Raw genomic sequence first — 18,892 nt, forward strand, 5'->3', positions numbered from 1 at the left:
TCTCTCTCTCTCTCTCTCTCTCTCTCTCTCTCTCTCTCTCTCTCTCTCTCTCTCTCTCTCTCTCAAGAACAAGAAGGAAGAGCTTGAACTCGCAAGTTGGAACGCACTATAGTGAGCTCTTCCATTCACTTTTTAGCTTTTATACATAAGATTTTTACTTAATGTTAGGCACCCAATCCACTTTTGGGGCTCCTTGGTTTACCCTTTATACATATCCTTAGGTCAATGAGACCCAACCAATCTATAGTGAATCAAATTACCTACTCTACCATCAGAAAGTTTTACCAGTTACATTGGAGTGAGTGTGAATCTCACATAAAATTTACAACAATATTATTTATTGCTTCCATAACAAAATCTTTGAATTGGACCTTGTGAATGGATTGTGGCTAAGATGATTCCTCACTTTCATATCAAATTCTAGAGAATTTTTCTAGTCATGAAAAGATAACAAGGCTTGGTGTACCAAGCATAGCTTGAAGTCACAATAAGCATATATAGAGGAACTCATATAAGATCCTAGATACTAACAACCGTGTAGTTTTCTTTCTTTTGCAACTCATACAAACAAGATAGGATCTCACATTTTTCCTCTATATGTGGAGGTATAGATTTTATTATGATCCAAGCATAGAAGGTATAACTTTCTAATCATTTCCAATGTCTATGCAAGCCACCTAACTCATATTTACCTTTCAACCTCGAGACCTTGTGGTGTCCTTCAATATCTACAAGATACTTCACCAATTGCCCCCATATGTCTTTCATCATTATGTGTAAATAACTCTAGCTTCTCATCTATCGAATCCAACTAAGGTTGGCACCCTATGAAGATTGGCTATCACCTACCCCTATTATTTGATATAAACGCTAGAGTAGACCATGTTGCCACAGTTAATAAGCTCGATCTCCACACTACCTTTTTACATCCATTAGATTTAGAACTATTGGAAGAAAAGAAGGAGAGTGGTTTTGTCTATTCTATAGACACCCTTGGCAAACTAGGTGTCAATTGGAAAACATATTATAAGCAAAACTTTCTTATCGAAGTTGCTCTATCCATTCCCTCCTTAATTATCCCTTGCTTCTCAAGCAAAAAAAGAGAACAAAAGTTGTCCTTAAAGCTAGGTGCACCCATTGTATTAAGCCTAAGTCGAATTAGTATTGTATGATTGCCTCCATTCACTGGTTCTTTCTTTTCTCCCACTTCACACTCTACAGTAGCATGACACTATTGAAAGCTTGCTTGAGATCACCATCGCACATGTCCCATCCATTGGCTCCTTAACTATAGGTCATAGCTAGCAATCCCCGAATTGTCTAGGTATGAACCCATCTCCCAATCATGTGCTTTCCCATGCATACCCACAATAAGCCTAAATACACCCCCTAGGAAGTGTGTATGTGTGATTGGAAATACATTCTAAGGTGCATTCTAAATGTGAAAATTTGTCAAAAACAAATGCACTAAAAACATCTTGTGCACCTTAAGTACATCCAAAGAGAGCCACGGGATCAAACATTCTAGCAAGGGGAGTAATATAAATTGGTTTTTGTAAACATAGAAAAAAGGAGCAACCAAGGAGAAAGCTTCAAAGCAAGAAAAAAGAAAAGGAAGAACTCAACTGGTAAAAATACCATAGTAGTAAAATTGGCAGTTTAACAAGTGAAGGTCTATATATTATAAATAGCAAGAAGATACCATATAATTGTAAGGCTCTACTATCAACTAAAAATTAGATCGGTACTCTTGTTTTGCACTCTTATAAACCATCCTTGTTACTTGGTAGCCCAAAGCAATTTTAGGAAATGGCCATTTAATAAAGCCATATGTCACAAATCTTAAAGTTTTACAATGTGCTTGACCACTTAGTTCGACACATAGCCTTCGTTGGAGACATATGATCATTAACTTGAACTACATTATCAATGGTTGCTGCATACCCACATGTATAAACCTATCATGTCGATGATTGTAAAAAACCCTCATCATTTGGACAACTACCACATGCCATCACTGTCACACATACACATTATGTATGGCAATGGGGCTAGCATGACATTTAACGAGCCACCAACTAACAAGAGTGTCATATAAACGTGTATGATGGATTTCATCATCAAGGAGGGAAGCTCAATTAAATTTTATTGCCCATTTTCCTTACAACTTCATAGTTCATATAGTAGCGCCAATTATGTGGTGATAAGAACTTTATCAAAAGCTAATCATGCAAGATTAGATGTAGATATTATGCCCATTTTCCTTGCAACTTTATAGTTCATATAGTGGCTCCAACTATGTGATTATAAGAGCCCTAGTGAAAGTTAATCATCCAAGATTGCTCTAGATATTATGATTTTAATATCCCTCCCTTCGCATAAATTTCAACAAGAAATGTTCTGACTCAAGTTTGCCATTGATCTCATGGTTCATGCTTTTTTCCCATGGCAATATTATTTGCAAGGACATTAAGCAAGAAACATTGACAGCACGAAGTTGATTTTAATCAAAAAAAGAGGACCAATGAACACCACAAGAGCATTGAGAAACGAATGTTGCTAGAAAACCAGGTTCACAAGCTAGTTTCTAGATCTTGAAGCATGTACATTACTATTACATGCACTTTGGTTGGTGGGGGAGGCATGGCCCCCATCTTTTTTTTTTTTTGAGTGATGTTAACTCTACAACATATTATTGTATGGGATTCAAGTAACATTATGAATTATATATCCATATAAATTTTCTAAAATAAAACTAATAATGAAGGTACTTCTTCATGCTTTTTAATTCATAGCAATAGTCTTTGCAACAACATCAAGCAATAAGTATCACCATCACAACTATCAATCAACTTAATAATCAAACTCAAACAAGTTCGTTCATTGCTTCTTCCTATCTTTACAATCTAAGCATTGAGAAAACCAACTCCCTTTACCTGCTTATGTAAAAGGAAAAGCTTGCGAAGACGTCGTCCAATTAGGTAAGAAGACAAACCACTTGCATTGGTTTTGTGGGGACGTAAACAAGCTGGATGACAGCAATGCGGTGAGCGTGGATCGAACACGCGACCTTCAGATCTTCAGTCTGACGCTCTCCCAACTGAGCTATCCCCGCCTGCTGCTAAGAGATTAAGCAGCAGGATTATTATCTAAAGAGTATCAAAAGGACAATCAATAAGCAAATTGCTATCGTTAGCCGGCCCTTTTTTATCTATGGCCGTATTAGGGAACTCGAGCATTGCACGCAAACTACAAACTCAAAAGATAGCATAGAATCTTTTTTGGAAGGGCAACTTACAATTGACATTATTAATTAATCATAATCTATCACTTTTGAAAGGCCAGGTGATATTCTTTTGATGGTAAGTTTCAAGAAAGACAGAGAGCGTGTCTGTGTCTTCAAGAATGTTCCATGATGACATCATCGATGATGTGTGTGTGTGTAGGTATGCACGCACATATGTATCTCTGAATTCCATTACATTCTTATGAATTCATAGTTGTAATCCATACTTAGTTGTAGCATACAAATATATAGTAGATAACTTGTGAATTGTCTAGTAGCAAAATTTCCTATGTTCATTTACTTTAGAATGGATTCGTACTAAAATAATAATCTCTCACAGCTTTTTATATGCAAGAGAGATGTTTTATGTAATAGCCCCAACTCTAGCATTAGTTTGCACCAAGGCTTCAATACCAAGCTAGGATTACACATATATGCTCAATGTTATTGGAACATCCTCAATAAATGTATTTGATGTATTTAAGTGTGTTAAGAGTTGTGTTATACAAATCTTGAGAGGATGTAAGACTTGAATGGATTGTAAAAGGAAAACATAATGATTGTAGATGTTACTTGAGCTTGTTAATTGTTAGACAAAAATCTAATATTATACAACTCTTGCAATATAAGTCTATTAGAACAATTGACAAGGTGACCACCAAGCACTAACCTATCTATGCGATACACTTAGGCTACCAAAGCATTTGAGTTCAAATTACTAGTTTCGCCATTAGAGAGACCCTACTATGCTTTGAAGTATCTGACATGCTTAAGGACTCTTACATACATCCACTATATCCTTGTCCTCTAAAGTTCAAATCAACATTATAAAGTTGACCAAAAATATCAAAATGCGTTTAAAAGGTTAATTTTGTGCTACACATGTTTATTTACATCCCCTAGAGTACCGTTTATTTACATCCCCTAGAGTTCGATTGTGCAAATTCTCAACAAAAATCAAGCAGATTATATGCAAAGATCAAGCTAGACCCATAGTCAAGTGTCAAAAGAGACACCTTTGAATTTAGCATTAGGGTAAACATGCCAATTAAATGATATCCCTACATAAGCATGACAAAAGATACCCCAATTTAATGACAATTGTATAAAAATAAGATCATTTATATGCTCTTTTGGCTTGTGAGATGATGATTAAATCAATGCAACCCACAACCAGTCATTCCCTAAATCTCCCCTGCAAAGAGTAACTTTACTATCCATGAACCACATATAGATGTGAATAGCATACAATGTAAGCGCTAGAAAATTACAAAGAGCCATGATACATGTGAAATAGCAAGAGCAAAATCCCCTATAGAAGGTGCAACTGAAGCATTTTAATGCACTTAAGCTATTCTTTTCTAGAGAAGCACACACAAAGCACTCACAACATGGGGTGCTATCCCATCCAAACATCAGCATGCAATCAAGCAAGAGCCACATAAACATGCACACGGATAGATATAGGCCAAAGCATAGCTAACCTTGTCTAGAGTGGACCACGTGATAGGTGACCAATGATTTTCTTTTCGAAGACCTCTCTTTGAAAATTGATCATTATTTGGCAACAAGGTCCTTAACTTGAGAGGTTCATTATCATATATTGCGATATACTTTTGTATGGATGTTTGTGGATATCCATACTATTTCTCCACTGAAGTAGACATTTTAGGTGATCAAAACTCAAATTTTATACCAGAATTTTCAATTGTAGGCGATCATTATGATTTGGGGGCTCAAAAATAACCCTACTTGTCACCTAATTTGTTTGGGACCCATATTTTTAGCCTGAAAAGTAAAGATGCACCTAAAACAGAAGCACTGGAGAGGTCCCAAGCCACAAGGATATAGAATCAACACCATGTTGTCCATGCTAGTGTAGGCTGAAAATTTAGTCAGATATTTGGGAGCATTCGGTCAGCCTTCACATTTAACAGTGGCAAAATTGGTCACATTTGTAGCCATTAACATAAAATGCACACAAAGATAGTGCATAGCTCATTCAGTTGACTTAGCATTAAAATTTAGTGAGATATTTAGGAGCACTTAGCCAGGCACGAGATTTAACTGTTGCAAAATTGGTGACATTTGTAACCATTGACTGCTGCTTGCAATTTACAAAACAACGTTCTCCTATCACTGCTAATGATTCAGTACCCTGTGCTAAATAAAGGGAAAGAGAATTAAGCTTGAACATTGAACACAATAAGCAGCATAATAAGACTGGCAAAAAAATGTGTTTTTCCTCATATCTGATGGTGGCAAAAAAGAAAGCACTAAAAGAAGCACAAGACTCCACAGTTTTCGCAAAAGTCATTATTTACACAACACACAAGACTTATGACATGCCTGTCTTGCTTGATACTCATCTCTTTAAGTTTATGTCCAGCACCACAGACAACTAAGTCCACTAAGGTGTCTGTACCTTGGATAGTGTATTTTGCCCAGTCCTTAGTGGGTATACATCTCTTGGGCAACTCAGGGACAGATTATATTGGAGGTATTCCAAAAGAACTTCCTTTTCCTCCCAGATTTCATTGTCGTGAAGATGAGTAAAGAATGCTCTTGTAAGCACCACAGTTATAATGTGTACGATGGTTTTCAAAGTAAGCAAAATTCCAGAGTACAAGCCAGCTTCTGTGAATAAAATTGCCAGCATAGTTACAAATAGTGCCTGCGATTCCATGTACAAGGAGTTGCAGCTCGTATGCGATCCATCTCCGCTTCCAGTTCTTTCTGCTTCTCGGATAATTCCTTCTTCAGGGTTGACAACTGAGACACACAGCCAGATTCTACATTTCAAAACTACGTACAGAGAAGCATGAATCACATTAACCATTATATTGCTTGTATAAGTAAGGATAGAAGTTATCACCCATCTTTGCTTTGGTAACAGTTTCAACTTGTAAAATTGTGCAAAACCGGTGTAAAACTGAACTCAAGCACAATGACTTGCTAGTTGCTTGGAAGACAAATCTAAAAGAAACCATAATTGACGGGCTTGAACAAACAATCATTCTGGATGAAGAGCTTCTTTAATACTTATAACCTCAATTTCGTGGATATGTTGTAATGGATTCATGAAACAACAGGCCCAAAGACACTAAACAAAATACACCCGGTTGAGAATCTTGTTGATTTATAAACCTTTCCTGCCCTCCTGCATCAAGTTCTTAATACATCAAGAGAGATATCGGTGCCATTGCAAGAAGAATCAACTAGACGTTTTGAATGGAAATTGGTTAACATGTGGAACTATTTTAAAGGTGACTATGGACATATCTGAAGGTCATTGCATCAGAATGCTTTGTATATGGCAAAGGTGTGAGTTAAGTGTTCTTTGCAAGAGAAGTTGATAACCTATGCAGAAGTAGTAATGCAAAGTGCTTCAAAAATGATGAAGACAGAAAAGCAAGGGCTATAGCATGGACTCTGGCCCCATCCATACAGTGCATGACTTAGCTGGGAATATGATGAAATAAAACTTAAGTGACTTATCAGGTCCATCCACTGGATTGTGTTATCAGGGCCTGCCTAACGCAATAAACTATTTGGGTAGGGATTGAGAACAAAATTATGGCTGTAAAAGAGAGAGAGTTACGAGAGAGAGAGAGAGAGAGAGAGAGAGAGGGATCTTATTCAGCATGCTGGCCTTCTCCCTAGGGAGAATTTAGTTGCTTGGCATATGGCACTTTCTTCTCCTCCTCTGTCATGACCCTTGTATTTCTCATGTAATTAATACAATTACTCATTACGGAAAAAAAAGGGGAAAGAGATTTAAGAATATTCAATGCACGTATATGAGAGAGAGAGAGAGAGAGAGAGAGAGAGAGAGAGAGAGAGAGAGAACCAGCACTTGATTCAAATAGGCTACGACTAGTCACAAGAAAGAGAGAGACAAGGAGAGAAAATGAGAGGGAAAGCTCTAAGAATAGTCAATACACATACATGAGAGAGAGAGAGAGAGAGAGAGAGCCAAATAGACTACACATTAATGTATCTAAATCGGCCCGGTATTATGGATAATTTTGTGTATTGGAAATCACAAGCTTAGCCTTTCCATGTAAGATTAAAAATAGTGCAAACAATCATGATACCAATGGTTTCATATTACCTTCCCTTGCTCCCTTGGCCAAAGTCTCATTTACGGTAAATTACTCAACCCATCCAGTTTTTGCTTTGGAAAAAAGCTTCTACATGGATGGGCATCTCCTGGATCTTTTGGCACCATGTTTGCACTCCCAAAAGAATGGACAATGGGGCTGTTCTAGACTTCAAGTCACATATGATTGCAAAGAATGGACGGTGGGGCTGTTCTAGATTTCAAAAGACACATGATTGCTCTCTATTGGTCACTATTCCAGGCCTTATGCGAGGGTAGGCAACCTTGGTTTTTGATTGCCAAGTTTTCCTTTGAGACTCAGGGTATTAATCATGGGAACATCAAGATTTTTGTCTCATGGTGGCATGTGGTTAATGCTGAACAGCCTATCCGTCTTAAGTCTTGTATGCTTGAATCATTTGGTCCACTCTTGGAGATCAGTCCTTGTTAAATATTCTTGGCACCCACCTCCGGATTGAGAGGCAACAAACTCCCTAAGAGCAGAAAAGCTAGCGGTTACGAAGCTTCTCTCCTGGCAAGGCCAAGAGGAACAAAGGCCGATGTTGAATAGGATGGCATGCTTGGGTCTCATCATTGTTGTTGATACTCTTCTACCCATCAATGGGATTGTTATGTGTCAGAAGTGGATGCAGAATATGGAAGCGTATACATATACTGAAATAGATTGTTGAACACAAGACTAAGAGAAAAGAAGAACACTACAAAAGAAAAGAACTCAAAAGAATGCCAAGGAAATGAAATCCATATACCAAGACACGAGACAATACAAAACCAATGTGAGTCACTGGCTAAGAAAGCATTGGCACCGACTCCTCTCTCCACCAAGTCTGCTAGAAGTGATGACAGATGAATGATTGGGGAGGAGGTGGCAAAGTAACTAATATAGGTAGAAAAAGTGTCATGAAAATGATAGGTCAGCCAGCATTAAATCCTGGCCGACTAGTTTCCTTAAATGCCAATACACGTCAAATCACACAAAACAAAATGCCTAAATAATCTAGGAAATGAACTAGTGCCCTAGCCCATTGAATTGCATGCACAAACTCAACCATGAACTGATATATCTACTAACACCCTTTCTCAGATCATGGGTGATCTGATACAATACAATATACAATGATAATGTCCCATCATAGTACATACAACAAGAACCACCAAAGTAGAACCATGGATACCAAGACAGTGGATGCACAAGCCACCAACAAGGGGCATCTAAGAAAACCGGATGTCGATATCGATACCAACTCCTAAAAATAGAGAAAAATAATAGCAGCTCTCAATGTCTCTCAAAAATGTCTCGTAATAGCATACAAGACCATCCTATCAAAAATACCTCCAAATATAAATAACCATGGATTCCCTACCTTTGGCCAAGACCACCAAAGTGTCCCCTCATGTGAGCTTAGACCACTCTCTGTCAAAGGCCAGCCCATCATAAACTTGGATGTGAAAAATCCCAACTCCAAGATTTGAACCTGCCAAACTTTAGTCGATGTGGACATCCCTCACTAGAACCTGTGCACCAGTATACCTGTATAGATGAGGTGTACCTACCCTATCTCACCACCCTTTCACACTCCCTCTCTGGCACCAAAGAGTTATAAGGGATGACCACATCACCTGTACCAAAAATAAGCAAATGGAGAAGCTGCCAATCCCTTCCCTCAATCAAAAGACGAGGATCCTTTCTACACCTTGGTCTTTGCCGGCGCCAGAGGATCTGAATCAGAGTTTGAGAAAGAGGATGACGCAGCAGAAGAGTCCGGATCCTACTTTTTCTGCTCCTTCCTCAAAGCCGCTAACTCTTTACGGTCCTTCTACAAGTGTCCCTTCTTACTACAATGATAACACTGGTCTTTCGACTTCTTCCTATCACCCCTTTCAAAAGCTACAAGAGCCTCACCAGAACCTAATTAGTGAGACAGAAGCCTGCCTTGTAGACACAAAGATGCCTCATGCTCAAGCAGCAAGGAGGGCATATGAGCAAAGGTGTCGAAAATGTCTGCACCCTCAAAGCATTGGCCACTCCATCAAACTCTGGGGAGAGTTTGTAGAGTACTGTCCCCACAAGATGTGCCTTTGGAGCTAGTCCTGTACCGATGTAACATGGAGCAAAAATGACTGAATAGTGTCCTTAGGCTCAAACTTCATATGTTGGAGTTGTTCATAAAGTGTCACTACACACATGGTGGAAGGTGCCTCATACAACATTTCAAGCTTCGACCATACTTTGGGAGATGTCCTCTGTAGGAGGTAACTACCAAAAGAACTCCTTTAGAAATACATTGAAAAATAGCAAAATAGGCATATGCATCATCCATATTCCATGTAAGCACAACTTCCTCATGATTGTTCTCATCAAAAACTTTTGGAACTAGAAAAGGACGCTCAGGATGTGGAACAACTCTACAAACAATGTACCATAACTACTTGTACACCAACCAGGCTTTCATAACAGCACTTCAAGTTAGATAGTCAAGGCCATGTAACTTATCATTAGTAGAAGTGCACAAAGGAGCAATCTAGAGAGGATAGTAGTAAGAGAAGATAGAGGATAGAGGATGGACAGAGAGAGAAGATTGCCAAACCAACAGCAAAGACTGCACAAAATGAGAGTTCACACGCAGTGTAAACAAAAATCTAATCAGAAAAGAGAGGCGACTATTGCAAAAGGATAAAAACTCAGCCAAAAACTACCAGAAACAAAAAAGTGGCCTATAGAAACAATCACCCAGCCATAGTTAGGTTCAGAAAACCAAAATGCGGCCTAATGGATTATGGAGCAATAAAGGCAGCAAACTGACAATGGCAATCAGAGAAATTGTCACACGCTCAAAATGCAAGCTCCTAGGCACAAAACGCAGGCAATAGAAAATGGTAGACATGCTAAATAGGAGGCAACAACAGGTCATCTAAAAAAGAGGAGTATCAAACCTGAAATCAGTAGAAAAATATCAATAGGAGTGTAGATCCTATAGTCTCCTACCATGTCAAAAGTGGATGTAGTAAATGGAAGCGTATACATATGCTTAAATAGATTGATGAACACAAGATAGAAAAGAAGAACACTGCAAAAGAAGAAAACTCGGGAAGAATGCTCGGGAAGTAGAATCCATATACCAAAATATGAGACAATACAGAACCAATGTGAGTCATTGGCTGTGAAGGCACTAGCACCGGCTCCTCTCTCCACCAAGTCCATTGTGATGAAAGATGAATGACTGTGGACGAGGAGGCAAACTGACTAATATAGGTAGAAAATGTGTCATGAAAATGACAAGTCGACCAACATTAAATGTTGGCCAATTGGTTGTAATAAATGCCAACACACATCAAATCAAGCAAAATAAAATGCCTAAATAATCTAGGAAATATACCAGTGCCCTAATTCACTAAACACATGCACAAACTCAACCATGAACTGACATATTTGCTCAAATTATTATGTCCTTCAAATCAGTCCAACCCTGCTTTCGTGTTCCCCGAGGCTATTGCACTTTGTGGAATGCAATCTCCACCTCTTTACAAGCCATGCAACCTCTTCCCTCTTTGGCTTAAGATGCCCCTTGGTGGGAGTAGATGATTAATGGTCAGCTACTTTTGGGTCATCCTTCAACGAGATAGATATATCATTTTCTTATTTGCGACAAGGGTTGGCTTGTCTAGAAAGGGAATACTATGTGGGGTCTCCAAAAAGGCTAGCCGTGGTGGAAATTTGTGGTAATGACAAACTGGCTTAACAAATTGCCTTTCCGATCCAAGGTCTTCACTTGGTGAATGTTGATTGGTGCGCTTTCTCTTGCCTCTGCACTCTCCAAGGAAAGGATTTCCAATGGTTGCTACTTCTTTGGTCAGACGTCCATAGAAACCCCCAACCATCAGTTCCTTACTTGCTCAGTGGCTAGGAAGGTTTGGTCACTACTATTGGCCATTTGATTCCAAGTGGTTGGGCTATCAATGCTTCCAAAGAACTAGGTCTTTGGACATCCAAAGTTTGTGGACCCTGTGCAGGCTAATATGAAAGTGCTCTTTTCTTTCTTAGGCTTCTAGGGTTGTTGGCATTCATGGACCATGAGGAATGCATTCATCTTTGATGCTTCATTGGACATGCAGAGTCATATAGTCTACTTGAAAGGACTTCTTTAGTGGCAACTCGACTTGATTAAGTTAATAGATTTTCGCCCTAGACAAGATTTGCTTACTTGGCAGACTGCAGTTTCTTCTAGCCCCCTCTAGTCACTCTTACCTCCTTTGTACCTTGATTGTGATGTCTCAGATTTTATGCATGATGGCCTAGAGCCATCATGTATCTTGTAACCATGTAATCTTGTACTTTTTTTCATAATTAATACAATTACCTTTTATAGGAAAAAGAAAAAACAGAGAACCAAATAGGCTATGACTAGTCATGTGTGTGTGTGTGTGTGTGTGTGTGTGAGAGAGAGAGAGAGAGAGAGAGAGAGAGAACCAATGGTTCATTCATCTGTGTGAGACACACATACTTTAGTACAAAAAGCCATCATGGCTTGCAAAAGAGAGGTCTCCCCCACTCACTACCAAAAGATGAAAGAAGAATTAAACATCACCTCTCACTCCGTTCTATCATTGCCTAAGGGGAAGAAAAAGAATCGATAATGATGAAGAGTGAACATGTGTCGCAGCTGAAAAACTTGCAAGATAAAGTATCTCCATGGTTACCCCAAGAAAGGCTATGACTAAGCCTTGGCAGGGGAAGCCTCCATGCTTGTCCAAGAATATAAAGCTCAAAGAGAAAAATTCACTAGTGTCAAACTATCCAAGTCTCCACCCCAATCAAAATCAATAGGTCCAATTAGTTCCTAATAACTGAAACAAGAGCAATAAGCATAAGTACAATATGAGGCCATGGAACACACATACCTCAACTTCAATGAAGATGCTTTAGTTGCTTTTATGTAAGGCCAAAATTTTCCCCTACTAGAACCCAAAGATACACTGATTAGAAGAGGGGTATCAACTTGATCAATACCAGGTATCTGGACCAAGAGATGCTACACTCCACACTCCACAATTCTTTGGGCTGGAGGATCTTGTGGAAAAGTAGACTTGGCTGCATCTAGCTGCACACTAGAAAGAGATAGCAACTCAAAAGTAGAAGTCAGGGACATATCCTATCAATCCTCAAGGGAGACATGAAGTGCCTCAAGAGTAAAATCTATGGAAGGGGCGGCTGACCAGTCAAATAATCCCTCAGCTGTCATACCAAGGGCTGCTGAGGAGGAGGTTCAATGGCCACATGATTAGGGGGTCCCTGTTAGCCTCCCGTCTTATTTCATGTTAATCATTTGCTAGTTGTGAGCTCCATCGAAATCTAATAGAGACAGAGGAGTTCTGACTGTTTCCAGCCCTTGCATTAGTGCGCATTTCAATTTTAGTTAGTTTTGTGTGTGTTCATGCTGGCTGTCACTCATCCAGCTCAGTGTGTTTCAGTTTGTCGTGCTAACCAGGCCTGCATTCACACATATGGGACTGGTGATCAGGTTTGGTGCAGGCGGCTGCATTAATTGCAGCTGCCCAGTATGCAGTTGCCCATTTTTTGACGCAGCCGGCCTGTTTAGGTAGCAGTTGGCCTGTTTAGGGCAGGAGGCCTGTTTGGGGCTGCTGTCCCTATTTAAAGCAGGCCCCCATTTAAAGCATCCCTCCCTCACACTTGCAGTACATTCAGTTTTGTAGGTTCAGCACCCTCTCTCCACAGCCTATGCATTCCTGCATCATCAACCTAATCAGGTGCCTTTGTTGAGCTAAATTATCATTAGCTTTCATTAACCAGGCCCAAAACTCAAGTCAATAAACGAATTTTAACCATTTCTTTTAAACTGACGTGGTTTTAGAGAGTTTCAGTGTCCCACATGTAAACCCTAATTTGGGAGGCCCCAAACTTTCTATAAATAGACAGCCTACCCTCCCATGCATTCCAATATTATTTTTGCAATTTGCAGGTGCCAGAGCTTTGCTGCCCACACCCTGTTCCCGGAGGATATCACAGCCAAAGCTACCCATCACTATCTATCACATTCTAGTGTCTGTTTCTAGCCTTCCCCGTACATTTCCTACCCTTTGCTGCAGCCGAATCTACCCATTACTATCTACCACATTCTAGCATTTGTTTCCAGCCTTCTCCACACACTTCCTACCCTCTGCTGCAGCAGCCAAAGCTAACACCCACACCTAGGAGGCTGCATTTTCAGCAATGGTCTGTTCAGGCTGCATTTGCTGCATCATCACCTACCCCAACTGCTGGCAACATCACACACAAGCTGTGTTTTCACTCAAGGAGCTGTGTTTGACCTTCTAAACTATCGCCATCATCATCAATCTTCGTTTTCATCTTCTTGGTGTCTACCTGCCTGTCACCTACACTTTGCTAGCTGCGTTTGCAGATTTCTCTCTCCTTTGCCTATCTGACGCAAATCTGGCATCCACACTACTACATTTGCTACTACCAAATATCTTCACGGGCTGTCTTGCTGCATTTTGGGGTCCGTCAAAGTATGACACACTCTCCACCTCATTATCTTTGCCACAGTCCATGAGACACAAGAGTTCAAGGTTCACTATTCATTCATAGCATGGTGTGTTTGCTACATTAGCATTGTATTATTCAAATTTATTCATTCCAGATTATTCACTGTGTTCATTGTCTCTAAGTTACCCTAACCCTACTATTATCGATTTGTGCTTTGACGTATGATTGTATTTGTGTTTCTTGCGTTAGGGCATTTCTTCACATGGTATTTGAGCTTGATATTCTCTAAAGAAACCTAGGCTTCGGATATGAAAGCTCTCCGTAAAAGGAAGAACAATGGGAGGACAATATGACTTCAAATACTACATCATTGCTTCATTCTCCCGAGCCAAATCCATTGAGAAACGAGTAGGGGTGGATCTCACAATATCATGAGGATGTGAAGTTTCATTGCTTTGCTTGGCCTTTGATTAAAAGTTAATCAAATGTGCAAATATGACTTGCATATATGAGGTGCTGTCAAGATTGTGGGAGAGAAGGAAGGAGTCTCGCTTGAAGCTTTCTTGCTTGCACAATGGGGGAAGACACACAAGGGTGGAGGCTGAAAACAGTTTTCCTCTTCTTAGTTGTGTAAGCCAAAAGAACTCTAGTACAAAGAAATAGAAGAACCCTATGTATGGGTCTCAAACCAAACTCAACTAACTAAGGTGGCATACTAACTGAGCCACGAACTAGAGTAGATAAGGATAGCTATCATGTAGCTATTATTCATGGGCGGTGTACCAACCGCGTCTGCAACTGACAAGTCGGTGACATAAATACACAACGGTCACCCTGGCGTATCACGAGTGGAGCTCGATATCTCAACACTCCCCCTCGAGCTCAATCCCAATTCCTGCACACCAAGCAGGTCTCTGAACTTGCGCAGCTTCTCTGCACCCAATGCCTTCGTGAATATGTCAGCTACCTGATCCTCTGTGCTGACATAAACTAGATCAATAAGACCTAGTAAAACCCTCTCTCGCACATAGTGATAATGCACCTCAATGTGCTTTGTTCTAGCATGATAGACTGGGTTATTTGCCAAGTGTATACTACTCATGTTGTCACAACAAATGACAACTGGTCCATCTGTAGACTGATGCATATCATAAAGTAGCTTATGCAACCAAGCTACTTCACATGCAGCCATTGCTGCACCCCTGTACTCAGCCTCTGTGCTCGACAAGGCAACTGTAGGCTGTTTCTTGCTGCTCCAAGTGACTGCAGCACTCCCAAAAGAAAACACATATCCACTGGTAGATCGTCTATCAGAAATACTACCAGCCCAATCAGCATCAGTGTATCCATGCAACTGTATCTGAACCCCAGTCTCATAAAATAGTCCATACTGCAATGTGGACTTCACATACCTGAGTATGCGTCTAGCCGCATCCAAATGTGGTTTTCTTGGAGCCTGCATAAACTGACTTACCAATCCAACAGCATAGCTCAAATCTGGCCTGGTAATAGTCATATAAATCAAACTTCCTACTATGCGTCTGTACATAGTAGGGTCTTCTAGAAGCTCACCTGCATCTGTGCTCAGCTTCACATTCTGCTCCAAAGAAACTGAAATAGGCTTACAGCCTGTCATCCCATATTTGGACAGCATGTCCAATCCATACTGCCTCTGCAAGAGCTGTATCCCACTTGGTGATCTAATCACCTCAATGCCCAAGAAATAACGCAGCTCTCCCAAATGCTTCATCTCAAACTTCTGCTTCAATAGCATTTTCACATGAAGGATATCTTCATCACTGTCACCTGTCATAATCAAATCATCAACATAAATGACAAGTAGCATAATACCTTTCTCTGTTTTTCTCACATAAAGTGAGAAATCTGCCTTGGAAATCTGAAAGCCAATAGTGACAAGATATTGTCCTATCTTGTCAGACCATGCTCTAGGTGCTTGCTTCAAGCCATACAAGGCTTTCTTCAACCTACAAACAAACTCAGGATGAACAGCATGCACATAACCTGGTGGCTGCTCCATATAGACCTCTTCTTGCAAATCACCATGCAAAAAGGCATTATTTACATCCATCTGATGTAAAGACCATCCCTTTGATGCAGCCATAGCAATGACTGCTCTTACGGTTGCCATCCTTGCAACCGGACTGAATGTTTCTTCATAGTCAATGCCATATGTTTGTGCATACCCCTTGACTACTAATCTTGCCTTGTATCTATTCACAGAACCATCTGCATTGTGCTTCACCTTATAAACCCACTTACAGCCAATTGCATTTTTACCTTTAGGCAAAGGTACCAATTCCCATGTAGCATTTGCTTCCAAGGCATCCATTTCTTCATCCATGGCTTTCTCCCATTTTTCTTTTCCCATGGCTTCCTCAAAAGAAGTGGGTTCTGGTTCCTGTATCACTTTAACCATATATGCATAGTGAATGGCTGTAAATCCATTATATTTCAGCCTATCCACAGGATACCTAGCTCTCGTAGACCTGCGCAAAGTAGGTTCACTCCCAGGTGCTCTCAAAACATCCCTGGTCTTCCTTACTCCAGGTGTAACAATAGAAGGAATACCCAACTCATCATCAATGCTCTGTTCTGAGCCACTGGATTCACCATCCACATAAGAGTGACCTGCATTCACATCAAACATGGGCTGATCAACCTTCTCTTTTCCTTTTCGTGATACCTGCATACCACTATCTGCATTGCTTTGAGAAGATTCTCCTGATCTCAATCTGCCTGTCCATGGCGAAGAATGTGAACCACTGCTAGAGGACGCTCCAGGTCCACTAATATTTTGTGACTGCTGCTGTGAATTCTGTGCAGCATTAGCACTTTGTGCATCTACATCATCAATCACATTTACTGGTTTATATCAGCTACTCATCTCATCAAAAACATCTCTGCTCACTGTAAACTTACGAGTAGAAGGGTTATAGCATCTATACCCTTTTTGCTGCAGAGAGTAACCAATAAAGATGCACTTCTCAGCTTTTGGATCCAACTTGGATCTCAACTCATCTGGCACATGTACATAGGCAATGCAACCAAAAATTTTCAAATGAGAAATATCTGGTTTCCTACCAGTATACCTCTCCTCTGGAGTCATTCCATGTATTGCTGCAGTGGGAGTCATGTTCATTATGTAGACTGCTGTAGCAACTGTTTCAGCCCAATAAAAATCTGGCAAGTCTTTTTCATTGAGCATGGCACGAGATACCTCTCCAATGTGCCTGTTTTTCCTTTCTGCAATTCCATTTTGTTGTGGGGTATGACTGCATGAATATTGCTGCTTTATACCATGCTCCTGCAAGAACCTTGCAAACTCATTTGAGAGGTACTCTCCCCCTCCATCTGACCTTAGGCATTTTATCTGCAGGCCTGTTTCTTTTTCAACCATAGCTTTAAGAGTTTTGAAATGCCCAAAAACTTCACTTTTCTTTTTCATAAAATACACCCAAACTTTTCTGCTATAGTCATCAATAAAAGTGACAAAATAATGACAACCTCCAAGAGATGCAGCTTTAGTAGTCCACACATCAGAGTGGATTAATTCCAATGGCTTCTCACTCTCTTGAACATGTCTAGGAAATGGTTTCCTTGCCTGTTTTCCAAACTGACAGGCTTCACATACCTTATGCATTTCTGCAACCTTGAATTTGGGCAATCCTGCAACAATATTTTAGGCCTGCATTGATTTAAGTCGTTGTACATTAACATGACCAATGCGTTTATGCCAAATATCAATATCTGCAACTACACCGGTCCCATGTGCAAACATTGCTGCACTCAATTCAGACATGTCTGCATCCAATGTAAACATTCTGCCCTTCTTCTTTCCTTTTGCTATCAAGCGACCTTTATTTTTCATATCCTCAACAAAGCATCCATGAGGATTAAATCTGACCTGCAAGCCCTGTTCAACCATTTGACCAACTGAAACCAGATTCTTGGTGATATTCGGGACATGAAATACATCGGACAGGTATTTATTTTTCCCATCCTGCATAGACAAGGGAATTTTTCCAATCTGCACAATAGGATGTGCAGTATCATCACCAGTCTCCACAAATCCTGGTTTTTCCATTTTCCTTGCATCCTCCATCCATTCTGCATGACCTGTCATGTGGTTTGATGCACTTGAGTCAACATACCATACATCATTGCTTTCTTCTGCACTTGTCACAGAATTGTTCATGTGCTGCACCATAAACAGATGCTCATTTCTGTCATCACCTTGTCTACTAGAAGATGCATAATTCCCTTGTTGCAGTTTTCCATTCATGATGTCATTCTGTTTTTTATAGCAGTCTTTAGCCATATGACCCATTTTACTACAATAGTAGCATTCAACATTACTGTTTGCATTTTGGCCTCTTTGCCATCCACCACGACCTCTTTGGCTCCCCCTGCCTCTAGAGTTACCACGTCCTCCTCCATAGGACTGGTTTTCTTGAGTTTGCTGCATATTCTGATTTCTGCCACGGCCTCCAAATCGGCCTCCTCTACCTCTGCCTCTACCTCTTCCAGCATTTGAGTAGAAGACAGCTTCTTTTGAAGTTCCTCCTGAAGAAGATGCACCACCATTTCTCTGTTCCTCAGAAATTAGAAGAGCAATCAACTCCTCAAAATCAGGAAATCTTTCACGAACTGAAATGGATGTCTGAAACTGTGCATAATCCTTTCCTAGACCATTCAAGGTCACAGAAACTAAATCATCATCTTCCACTGGCGACCCAATGGAAGCAAGTGCATCTGCAATCTTCTTCACCTTCATGTGGTAGTCATTGATGCTCATATTTTCTCTTTGCACATTGTGCAACTCTTGCTTGAGCTGCATTTTCCTGGCTTGCGTATTTGTGATATACATTTTTGACAAAGTATCCCATGCCTCCTTTGGCGTACTTGCATCCTGAATATGCACAATCATAGAGTCTGAAATACTGATAGACAGCCAATA

At 40.2% G+C, this 18,892-nt stretch overlaps 1 protein-coding gene and 1 non-coding gene across 3 annotated transcripts in view; both read right to left on the bottom strand.

The window, feature by feature from the left end:
• Positions 1 to 3,042: 3,042 nt before the first annotated feature.
• Positions 3,043 to 3,115, bottom strand: TRNAF-GAA (transfer RNA phenylalanine (anticodon GAA)). Its single transcript has one exon. It is a non-coding gene; the product is annotated as a tRNA-Phe (tRNA).
• Positions 3,116 to 5,508: 2,393 nt separating this feature from the next.
• LOC148008181 (uncharacterized) overlaps positions 5,509 to 18,892 on the bottom strand; it is a 38,647-nt gene continuing 25,263 nt past the window's right edge. Inside the window, exon 4 of one of the 2 annotated variants that reach the window (XM_087674441.1) lies at positions 5,509 to 6,058. In XM_087674441.1, coding sequence (XP_087530567.1) covers positions 5,948 to 6,058 — 111 coding nt within the window. In that variant the 3' untranslated portion in view covers positions 5,509 to 5,947. The remainder of the gene's footprint in view (positions 6,059 to 18,892) is intronic. The other variant, XM_087674442.1, reaches the window with a different exon arrangement.

This window comes from Lygodium microphyllum, unplaced genomic scaffold (genome assembly GCF_053477565.2).
Source record: "Lygodium microphyllum isolate KBCC unplaced genomic scaffold, Lygodium_microphyllum_v1.1.10 scaffold_288, whole genome shotgun sequence".
Classification (NCBI taxonomy): Eukaryota; Viridiplantae; Streptophyta; class Polypodiopsida; order Schizaeales; family Lygodiaceae; genus Lygodium; species Lygodium microphyllum.